This window comes from Rhagoletis pomonella, unplaced genomic scaffold, assembly GCF_013731165.1.
Source record: "Rhagoletis pomonella isolate Grant_MI unplaced genomic scaffold, Rhpom_1.0 Rhpom_scaffold_00021, whole genome shotgun sequence".
Classification (NCBI taxonomy): domain Eukaryota; kingdom Metazoa; phylum Arthropoda; class Insecta; order Diptera; family Tephritidae; genus Rhagoletis; species Rhagoletis pomonella.
This window is the reverse complement of record NW_023458575.1, coordinates 730,848-742,074: the sequence shown is the minus strand read 5'-3', so window position 1 is coordinate 742,074 and position 11,227 is coordinate 730,848. Positions and strand designations below refer to the sequence as shown.

The following is an 11,227-nucleotide window of genomic DNA, read 5'->3' as shown; positions in this document are numbered from 1 at the left end:
AAAATATGCCAAAACGGGATTGAAGAGAATCCAAATTTAGCTCCAAATAGTACATAAACTAATATTATAAAAAAATATTACGAAATAAAATATGAGTTGTAACGCAAAACCACATATCTGAACAATCAGTTGTATGGGAGCTATATGTTATAGTGAACCGATTTCCATGATTTTCAGAAATAGCTAAGGTAATATCAAAATACAGTCACGTGCAAAATTTTAGTAAAATAACCTTAAAACTGGGGACATTATTAACAAAAAACCTGAAATTTCAGCAGATTTTCAAGCACCGTTATCTCGAAAACTAGAGCCAATCTGGAAAAACGGAGGACGGCATTGAATTTAAAAGATCCCAGTTAAGTAAGATCAGTTATCAAAACCTTTGCCCAGAAAAAAATTCAAAACCTGAGCACAGTGTTTTATACGACGAAAAATTCACTTTCAGAACTCTAAAACTTCCCTCCTAAATATCTAAAAATGTTGACGTGATACGGATTTTCTGAAAACGCCATCGTAATCTAGAGGCCAAAATTAAGTTTACGTGTTTGGCCGTGATATTTCAAAACCTTAAAATTTACCTACAGTGTTATCAGCTTTTATCTTGATAAATATTGCCAGCAATTTGGTACTTTAACAGCTACATTTTCATATGCGCAATAACTTCGTGGCGGCAAAATTATTTATATTTTACTATAAAAGCAAAAATTTAGCTGTTTTCTATTAAAATATTTGTTATTATGTATTTGGGTGTGAATTAGCCATCTTTCAAATGCTTTTATCAAGAAAATGCCCACGCACAAATATAATAATCTTATCTACCGTTATGTTAAATTACGTAGTTCTTACGATTTTTCGCGTGTTATAGATAGGGAGGTATACTTTTTCCAACAGTTTAACCCATCAACTACCACTAGAACGGACTTTTTTAACCCTTTGTTTTATTCCGATTCCGTAAAATAGCGTTATTTATACGAGTAGTATTCCATCAAACGATATTTTTCAATGGGCATACATCATGTAAATTTTGTACAAATTTCCTTAGGTGCCGAAAGCCGCCGCCGCCGCGCCGATATTTTCGTAACTCGGCGGCGGCGCGTGAGAAATGACAAAAAAACGGCGTTGGCGTGGCCCGTCGGCGTAAACCTCTAATATGTACATATATCTATTGTCTGTATACTAGGGATGTTAATTTTTTCGCTCTTTACGATCGCGGGATTTTTGAGATGTCGTCATCACAATCCCGGGATTCCGGGATTAGTCCCGGGATTTAGAAATTCTTTACTTTTCAACAACTTAAATCGAGAAAAATGCGTCTATATTGTTTGAGAAGCTCTCCTACCATAAAATAAATAATAAATAAATGGGTTTGAAACTTATTTTTTTTTAAGAGGCATTTTTATTTTTTCTCTCTGACGTCAGGATTAACTTTAAAGGACGTTGTAATTTAGATATGATAAATTCCAAAAATCATTTAAAAAATTCAATGCAATGTAGAATGAAAATATGGATACCAAATTAAAGAATAAATTTCTTTAGAATTTAAAATTAAAAATTTTAGAATTCACAAGGACGAATAGGTAATTTTTTAAGTTGATAAAGTTAGAAGGACGAAATTTGAGGATGTTATCGAGTTTACATCAGTCCTTAACATATAATTTTTTCAAAAACAAATATTGCGAAATTTCAAGGATATAATTTTTAAAGGACATTTTCAATACTTGCCAGTCATTATGCACCAAAAAATTTAATTTGTTAAAATTCTTCAGAATTTCCTCTTTATTGTGATACCCATACTTTTTCTCTAAGCAAATTCCACTGAGTTTTTTAAATCATTTTTCTATATCATTTCGATGGCTGAGTTGAAGATCGACCTATCTCGGCAGCCAGTTCGAAAACATTCTATCTCAAAAAACTTTTCAAAAACGTCCTATTTCAAAATTCGTTTCAAAAACGCCCTATCTCAGCTGCCGATTCAAAAACGCCCTATATCAGCATATTTTCAATACATTTTGAAGTGCGATAGGGCGTTTTTGAACCGAATTTTGAGATAAAATTCTGAAATAGGGCGTTCTTGAAAAGTTTTTTGAGATAGAACGTTTTCGAACTGGCAGCCGAGATAGGTCGATCTTCCACTCAGCCATCGATTTCCTATATCATTTTCCTATATTTGGCCCATGGTTTCGCGAATATATTGATTATTGTGTGTAATAGTTACTATCACACGCTGTAATATGTATAATGAGCTAGACATTTATAAAAAAAATATTAATTATTAAATGAAAAAAGAAATATAGCCAATACTGGTCAAGAAACGGAGTTTCTATTGTTGCCATCAGTGAAAATTACAAATCCCGAAAATCCCGGGATTAACATTCCTAGTGTATACACTTTTGCGATCATTTTCAAGTTTTTATACCTTTCATGAGCATGAAATGGTATTATAACTTTGGTCCGATGTTTGTAAGTACCAGAACAAAAAGAGATAGACCCATTAAAATGTATACTTATATGATCAGAACGTCGAGCTGAGTTGATTTATCCATGTCCGTCTGTCCGTCTGTCTGTCTGTTTGTATGCAATCTAGTCTCTCAGTTTTCGAGATATCCGGATCAAATTTGGTAGGTGGGTGTATTTTTATAATGTATTAATCATTTGTCGGAACCGGAAGAATCGGACCACTATAACATATAGGTCCCATACAACTGATTGTTCAGATATGAGATTTTTCGTTATAAATTCTCCATTTATGCAGCTACGAACATGAAATTTTGCAGCACTTGCACCCATTATCAACAGAATACTTACAGTGAAAATTACAAAGATCGGTTCACTATAACATATAGCTCCCATACAACTGATTGTTCAGATATAAAATTTTTCGTTATAACTCCTCCATTTATATAGCTGGGAACAGGAAATTCCGCACTATTTTCAATAATTATCAACAGAAAACTTACAGTGAAAATTAAAAAGATCGGATAACTATAACCTATAGCTCCCATACAACTGATTGCTCAGATATGAGATTTTTCGTTATAATTCATCCATTTATGTAGCCAGGACCATGAAATTTCGCGCTGCTTTCACTCATTATCAGCAGAAGACTTACAGTGAAAATAACGAAGATCGGGTCACTATAACCTGCAGCCCCCATACAACTGATTGTTCAGATATGAGGTCTTTTATCATATCTCCTCCATTTATGCAGCTAGGAACATGAAATTTCGCACCATTTTCACTCATTATTAACAGAATACTTACAGTGAAAATAAAAGGGTCGGGTGACTACAACATATATCTTACATACATCTGATTGTTCAGATATGGGATTTTACTGTAAAACTCCTTTATTTGAACAGCTAAAACCGATAAATTTCGTAAGATATTTTATAAATAATAATACAAAGTCTACTGAGAAAATCGTTAAAATCTATGCTGTATAAGTTTTATCTCCTCCTATGGCACTGATTGTTCAGATACCAGTTTTTGCGATATATCTCCTTTATGTAGGAAACTAAACCCAATAAATTGTGTTACCGGTTTACATACCGATCACATTGCAGTGAAAATCACTTAGATTGGTGCCATATAAAGTATATCCTCCATACCTCTGATTGTTTAGAGGCGATTTTTTATATAAGTATGTAACTCCTCTATCGATGTATGCAGATGTATTCAAAATCAGTAATCTGTCAAACTAAAATTTGCAGATGTTCATGAAAGGTATGAAGCCTTCGGCATAGCCGAAGACAGCGCTGCTCTTACTTGTTTTCTCTTTGTTTTGTCTAAAAAAAAGCTGTATGTCATGTCTTCTTATTCCAAAAACCAAATTGTAAATTTGGATTCGATGTTTTCGAAATGTCCCGATGTTTGTGCACAGAAATCTGGTCACCGTAAATATAGGGTACATTACAAAACGTCAAAATACAAAGCATCCGTATTTCTTATTTCTAAGCCTCAGTAGATAGTAATTCCAAATGTGCGCAACCATGGTTAGATGCTAGTTTTCAACTAGGTTGCGCACGTTAGACTCCTTCTTCTAGTTCGGTTCAGAAATAAAAGACACGGATGCTTTGTATTTTGACGTTTTGGAATGCACCCATACCGCAACGGGTAGATGAGTTAAAATAAAAAAATATGTTTTTACCAACCTCAATTTCATGGCTTGTTCCATTTCCGCTAACATAGCTTCGTACGCTTTGCGTTGCGCCGGCGGTAAACATTGCATCATCTTTTGCTGTTGCTTGAGCAGTGTTTGTGGATCTGAAGCCATGGTCTGGGCAACGATCGCATTAATATCTTTTAATGACAGTCCACCGCTCATCAAAGGCAAACCACTGCTTAATGGAGAAGCCACTGGCGCCGGCGAGGGCATTGAAGTGTTTCCACCCGATTTAGATTCTGCAAATGTGTTGAGACATATTCCGAAGTTATATATTTAATTGGAGGATAAAACTAGGCTAATAATAGGCTCAGAGACTCAAACTCACTTCCAGGCACTGTCGTAACAGTGATAGTGAACGGTTTTTGAATTTGTTGGTTTTGAATTGATACTGAAGTTTGCAAACTAGCAGGTGTTACCGATACACTAGGCGGTATTTGCGGTTTCTTGGACGACGGCAGTGAAGGATCAGGGAAAGTTTTTTGTTCCTTTGCGGCTGATAGACCCAATACAATTTCGTCTAACTTTTTACGCTTCTTCTCCTTGCCAATAACAGGTTCCTCAATTGTCTGCCAAATAAATAAACCAAATTTGCATGAGTTTAATATGGTTCAACATATAAACGTTAACATTTACAACTTACGCAGTTATTTTTTTTCATTAATTTGTTAAGGGTATCGTCTAGTTTACCCTTGCCGAGCATAGATGGGAATGCGGAATTTAATGAAGCTTGCAAATACGAAGTAGGTGCCTTCTTTGAGGACATTGAGAAATCTTGCACTTCACTTAAATCAATGGCACCTGACGCCGATTTGAGCATGTCTGCCATGTTTACCCGCGGGAGGCTAATTTGAGAAAAAAAACATACGTTACGAATTCAACATAAAAGCAGATTCATATAAATACCTTGAAGACAAGTCCATTGGTGCACCTATGGACGTTGGTGGCGTTTTAAGTGGTGATACAGCCGGTTTGCTGAATTTACCGGATGACTGACGTTGCAGCGACGCATGTTGATGTGCAGGTGGCGGCTGCAGTGGCGTATTTGTAGCAGACGCCGTCGGCGCAACTGGTGAAGCAGATGAAGCACTGCGACGTCCTGTTGGTTGTGGCGAAGCAGCTGGAGGTTCCATATTTGCTATTTCTGTCTCCCAATCTTTTAGACCCACTAAGAATAATAAACCATTATTTAAGTACACATAGGTATGAGTTCATTATACTACTTACTATTTTGTGAACTATTCAGCAGCGCATGTAATTTGGCGCGCTCAGTCTCAACGTCAATAGCTATATGGCGTTTTCGCTTTTTGCCGGTAGTTTGTGCGGCTGGAGTTAGAGTTGAAACACTGCTGGAAATATTGGCTCTCGGTGGTACAACAGGAGAATTTGTTAAAGCCGTCGCCGCAGCAGCGGATGATGGTGTCATGGTCATGCCTGGGAGCAGCGCTGATAAAGTACTCGCAGATAGTGCATTTGCATTATTTCCACCAGAAGCAGTTGCAGCCATTGCAGCAGTTACCGCAAGATTTATACTGTTAGAATCCAATGGTGGAGTGACCAAATAAACAATGTCTTTGCCTGTGCCGTCACCACCGGCGACATTTGCTGGAGGCGTTAAGAGGGACATGCCAATATTAGCACCAATGGCGGGCGGTGTTGTGATAGGGATTGATGGAGTTGACGAAGGAACTACCAGTGGCATCTGTGATGCCTGCAAATTTTTCGAAACACCCTGTTCTGTAGTTATGGTGATTACATCGGTTGTGGACGGCGGACGCTCAAAGTTTTTCAGATGTGGGATAGCCTCATGCAGACAAATATTAAGATCAATACCCTTGCAACCGACGAATGCAGTATAGTTCCTATTTACAGGCCACTTGTTAGTCTCAACACAGATGACGATATGTGAAATTCGGCGTTCAAGAGCGAAATCTTTAAACCATCGTATCATGCACATTTCCAGTTTGGGTTTATCCTGCTTTTGTTTCACAGTAGCGGGTTGTATAACTTCCAAATCAGGGAAACGAGCCTTTAATTCGGCCGCTTGCTTCTTGCACTCTTCTTCAACGGAATTTTCCTTTTCTTTCATGACATCCTCATCATCGGGATCAGCGACACCAGTAGCATCTATGGCTAAATCGAGTATTTCTTCATCGGCAGTAGACTTTGGTTTTTCATCTGCTGACGATGCACCAGCGCCTTCGTTTTGCGGGATTGTTTGTTCTATTTTTGCACTTATGCTTCTAGAATCCTCAATATTAGAAGTAGTTACACTGTCCTTGTTAATTACATCCTCTTTGTGATCGGCTTTGTCGCCACTTTCTTTTTTATTATTTTCAATTACCAAACAAGATGGCTTATCATCTTTGCCTAAAATCTCCTTTTCATTTAATTCCATTTTATCGGGTTGAATCTCTTCTGCATTTTCTGCAGTCTCTGAAGCCTTATCAGAAGTTGAAGTTATTCCGTCACCAACGTCGTTAGAGGTGCTCATGTCATTATAGTTTTCATTGTCAAGAACAGCTGTACTAGCGTCCAAATCTTTTTTATTGATGAAGCTACCATCAATATCAATCTTTTCGTTTTCGTCTTTGGGCATATTTTCAAATGTTTGCATGGAATTAATTTCGTCATCTGTACTTGCATTAAATGTTTTTATGTCTTCATCCTGTAGCTCGTGTACTGAATCGATCCCAGTGCCTTCTGTGTTTGGGTCTGTTATTTCCTTACTGGAACTAAGATCTGCATTGGTGTCGCTCTTCTCGTCATTATTCTTATTTTTTGTTTCTTCTGAAACTACACAAGTCTCATTATCTGCTTCAGTTTTTCCAACGCTGAGTTTGTCAGCGCCATCTGCCGACACCTCGGATTTAACTTCAGTTTTCAAAGGCATAAATTGTTCCTTTTTGATAAGACTATCTTTTGTGAGTAACTCATCATCTAGATCAATTACCTCACCCCTTACATTAGGTATTGAAGATGGTAAGCGATCAGCATGGAAGGATTCCAGTTTGATTGATCGCTGAATTTGTGCTTCTAATTCGCGTATGAAACGTTTTTCGGATTCAGCAAAACTGAAATTAGGATCATTGAAAATGAACGTTTCTGATCGATAGAGGCCGTGTTTCAGCACTGCCGAGATGAGCTCCTTGTCATGTCTACCCGGCTCCCACCAATCAGGTGTATCTGGATTCTTCTGACATAACTTAAGGCGCTCCTCAAGCTGCGGATGCCGCGCTATCTCACGCAATTTTGACAGCAATTCCAGTCGCTCTAAAATTAGTTTCGCGTGATCCTCACTAATTTCTTCGAATATTCCTTCGAGACCACGCTCATTATCGTTGAGCTTGACACCAGCTTTCCGTTTACACATCGCTATGAATACCTTGTAGTAGTCGCTTAGTGTCTCATCACTTTTGCGTTCCAAATGTGCCATTTGCTTAAATTTTGTCCAGTCTGATGCCAAAACAAGGCCTAAGGAAGTGGACGGCTGCAGATCTACACCGTAACCGGTGAGCACCCGCAAAAATTCATACTCTTCACGTCGATTCCATTTCTTTGGTATTTGTTGGAGACGTTGATTTTCCCGTTCTTTGGCTGCCAGTTCCAGTTTTCCCTGCCGTTCAATTTTCTGCGAAATCGTTATAATGAATAAATGTTTAGTCCTAAATAGTCAACAAAAATATTAAAGTGTGTCTAAAGTGTTTATGTTGTTTGTGGTATATGCGTGTGAATCGGTGAGTAAAGCGAAAATACTATTCGGTTAAAAATGTTAATCAGTGTATTAGTCTGTTTATCACCAAATCATATGCTACCATAGTTTAAGATTTTTACCGTATATACATATGTAAGTACGTTAATGGTTAATGTGTTGACATGCACGACTTCTTTAATTAATTAAGGTTATGTGAACAATTTTGTTTTTAAAACGCTGTTGGCAGACCTTCAGAAATTGCCTTTCTAGCATAGAATTAAGAGTGGAAAATAGTATCTGAATCTTCGTATAATAAAAGGTGCACCCAAAATCGTTAAATTAAAAAAAAAAGCGAAAAAAAAACATTTTAATTTTCTCATATTTATGTTCGTATCAATTATGTTGAGTTCGTTTACGCTAATTGTAAACTTGTAATATGTATAAATAGCCGTCATCGATTCGCCACTTCGCTGCTTGCTATGTTTGAGTTCCGGTCGCTTAACGAAATATTTTGCATGTGAAAGCACCAACAAAGTTAGCTAGCACGGATAGACGATAGCGAGTTTGGTTGTACCTCATTGAGTTCGTTCGTTTCGCCAGTCGATAACTGTTGGCGAATCGATGACGGCTAATATATCATTAACACCTTAAACCACCTTATGTTATACTGCATAAAACCTATTGAACCTATTAAGTTAAGAAAATACCAAATAAAGGAAAATGAATTCCGAATAAGTCGCTTTTTTAGCCGACTTCATAAAAACGCAAAGGTTATCAATTCGTCGGAATATTAAAAAAAAAAATGTATGTGTGTTACCGCATGACTTTGCACCACGTTAACCGATTTCTATAATTCTTTTTAAAGAAAAGGTGTTACTTCACAGGTGGTCCCATTTGGTTTTTATATGAAAATTGATGTCGGTTTTGTTTTTGGCTTAAAAATTACTTGTTAGTTAATCCGGATTGATTGGCTGCAACGCAACCATATATACGCAAGGAATCCGCTGAAACATTTACTGATCCTTCGACCCGGATAGCTAATAGTGCAATATATGTACATTACACATTACATTACATTACGTTTATTCATAAGCAAGTGCACACTATAGTAAAAAATCTGATTTTTTTTTTACAAAATTAGTCGTGCGTCGCCCGCTCTGTACAAACATTATTTACCCGCATTCAAAACGTGGTGCCATTTTGTTAAACATGACCTTGCTGTGACATTGAAGAACATTCGAACGACTTTGATTTGTTCTCTGCAAGCAATTCGGAAAAACAATCTTGACCTACGAAAAACAAGCGAAAGGAAAAGTAGCAATGTCAAATTCGGTAAAGCATGCGATTCTGCGCTTAATGCCAGATGCCGCTCCTCTTAACAATGAAACCACCACTCGCAATCGATTCATGGATGGATCCCGAACCCGGTTCACATTCTTCGTGCTTAAATTCTGGTGCTGACCCACTACCTGTAAACCAAATGGCCGTTTTTCTGCATACTGCTGTAGTTAAGGTGCGCGACCCGTCGGTCGTTGGCAACCGGCACGTTTGTTGTTCGATTCTGGGTCCCACGCATCTTTTGTAACGGAGTCGTGTGTTGAACGCCTGGGTCTACCAAGAACGTCGTCTTCGGTAGTCATCACATGTATTGGGTCAACACAAGGAGGATGAGCTAGAGGCGAGGTTCTGCTTTCACTTTCGTCATATTATTCAGGCAAATGTTACACGATCAATGCGCCGATTTTTACGAAAATTACGGGAGATTTGCCAACGCAAACATTGGCTGCGTCGACATGGCTACACACTCATGGACTATTCTTAGCAGATCCGCAGTTAATGAAGCCTGGTCACATAGAAATGTTGGTCGGCATTGTGATGTACGATTAGAAAGGGCACTTACAAGGTTGTAGAAGTTAGAAGAGACCCCGCACAAAATGCATCTGACAGCTGAAGAACGCTTTTGAGAAAAACACTTCGAATCAACGCACCAGAGGCCACCTGATGCTCGATTTATTGTCGAGTTGCCGGTGAAACCGTGTCGTAATCTGTTCCGCATCGAGAAAAAGCTGGAATATATGTGTGAACTAAGAAAGTTTCAGTATGGCAGGCGCCACGTCCCTTTTTTAAATAACCCTCATTTTTTCCCTGAGTAAAGGATTGATAACATATATAGCCATACAAAGTACCAGTACTCTACCTCAAATATTTTAGGAGACATGCAGTACAAAAATTCAGTTTGTACCAGAGACCGGCTTTGAGTACTAATAAAATTAGTGTACTTATTCATGATCCATACAAATTAGTGCAAATGAGCACTTACACTAATTCAAAAAATGACTAAGAGTAATTTCCACCAAAACAAGAACACACTCAAAATATACTAACTCTTATATGTGGCGGCAATTTTTGTCTCTATCGAGTATAGTCTACCCCAGTGTACGAAAATAAACTATATTGTACGTTACTATTTCGTTTCGTTTATTACTTTAACAGTTCGGTACAATACGAAAACAAAACGGCTGAGTTCACTTTGGCGACAGTACACTACTGTAGTTAGTAGTTACATACGAAACAACAAAAGAAATGAATCGTGCAGAATAAAATATATGTATGTATGTACATATATGCAATAACTAAATACAAAACGAATGGCTGCAATGAAATAAAAAAATAAAAATGTTTTTTAATCGAATTGGATATGAAAATTTACAGAAAAAAATATTTTTCACGTAATTGAAACGTTTGCATACATATAAAACGTACCATATGGTACAATTGTCACAAACGAAATGCAAACGTTTCTCGTTGGGGAAAATGACAGTGAATCTTACAATTTGTTTCTGACTATGTACAAAACTGTACAAAACCACAAATGATATGATGATCGATGAGCAAATGGGAATTGTTTTGTACAGTTTATTTTCGTACCCTGGTCTACCCAGCTGGATTTTACTCATTTGGTCGAGTGAGAGGCTGAAAATAATTTCAATGAGTTTAATATTATTTATGTTCTGCTTTGTTCTACATCAGTGTTGGCATTTTTAGTACAATTGTACTTTTTTGATGCAATTTCGTTTACTACGCAGTACTTTTTAGTACAATTTTGTGATGAATACTGAATAAATATATACGTAGCTCTGAAAATTCACTGCGGGAATTCGTTTTATCTTTTTGTCTTTGCCTTCTCGTTTTTGTCTTTGTAAGTTTTGAAAAAACGTTTTGAAATAACCATTATAACATAGCAACAGGTGTGCTATCGACCTCACATTCCTAGGCAAGTTTTGAAAGAATATTTTCGATATTAAATCTTATTAAAACAAAATGTCGAAATCAGCTTCATATAGTTAGAAACAGTGTCATCGTTAATTCTT

General features: G+C 37.2%; 1 protein-coding gene across 1 annotated transcript; it reads right to left on the bottom strand.

Annotated features, from left to right (window-relative positions):
• Nucleotides 1–4,151: 4,151 nt before the first annotated feature.
• On the bottom strand, nucleotides 4,152–7,793 carry LOC118749593 (the record flags this gene model as incomplete). The annotated part of the gene is given in 5 exon segments (XM_036484403.1): nucleotides 4,152–4,401; nucleotides 4,491–4,731; nucleotides 4,806–5,007; nucleotides 5,069–5,330; nucleotides 5,390–7,793. Coding segments are annotated over 5 exon segments (3,359 nt in total), but the record flags the coding sequence as incomplete, so codon positions are not given.
• Nucleotides 7,794–11,227: the final 3,434 nt, after the last annotated feature.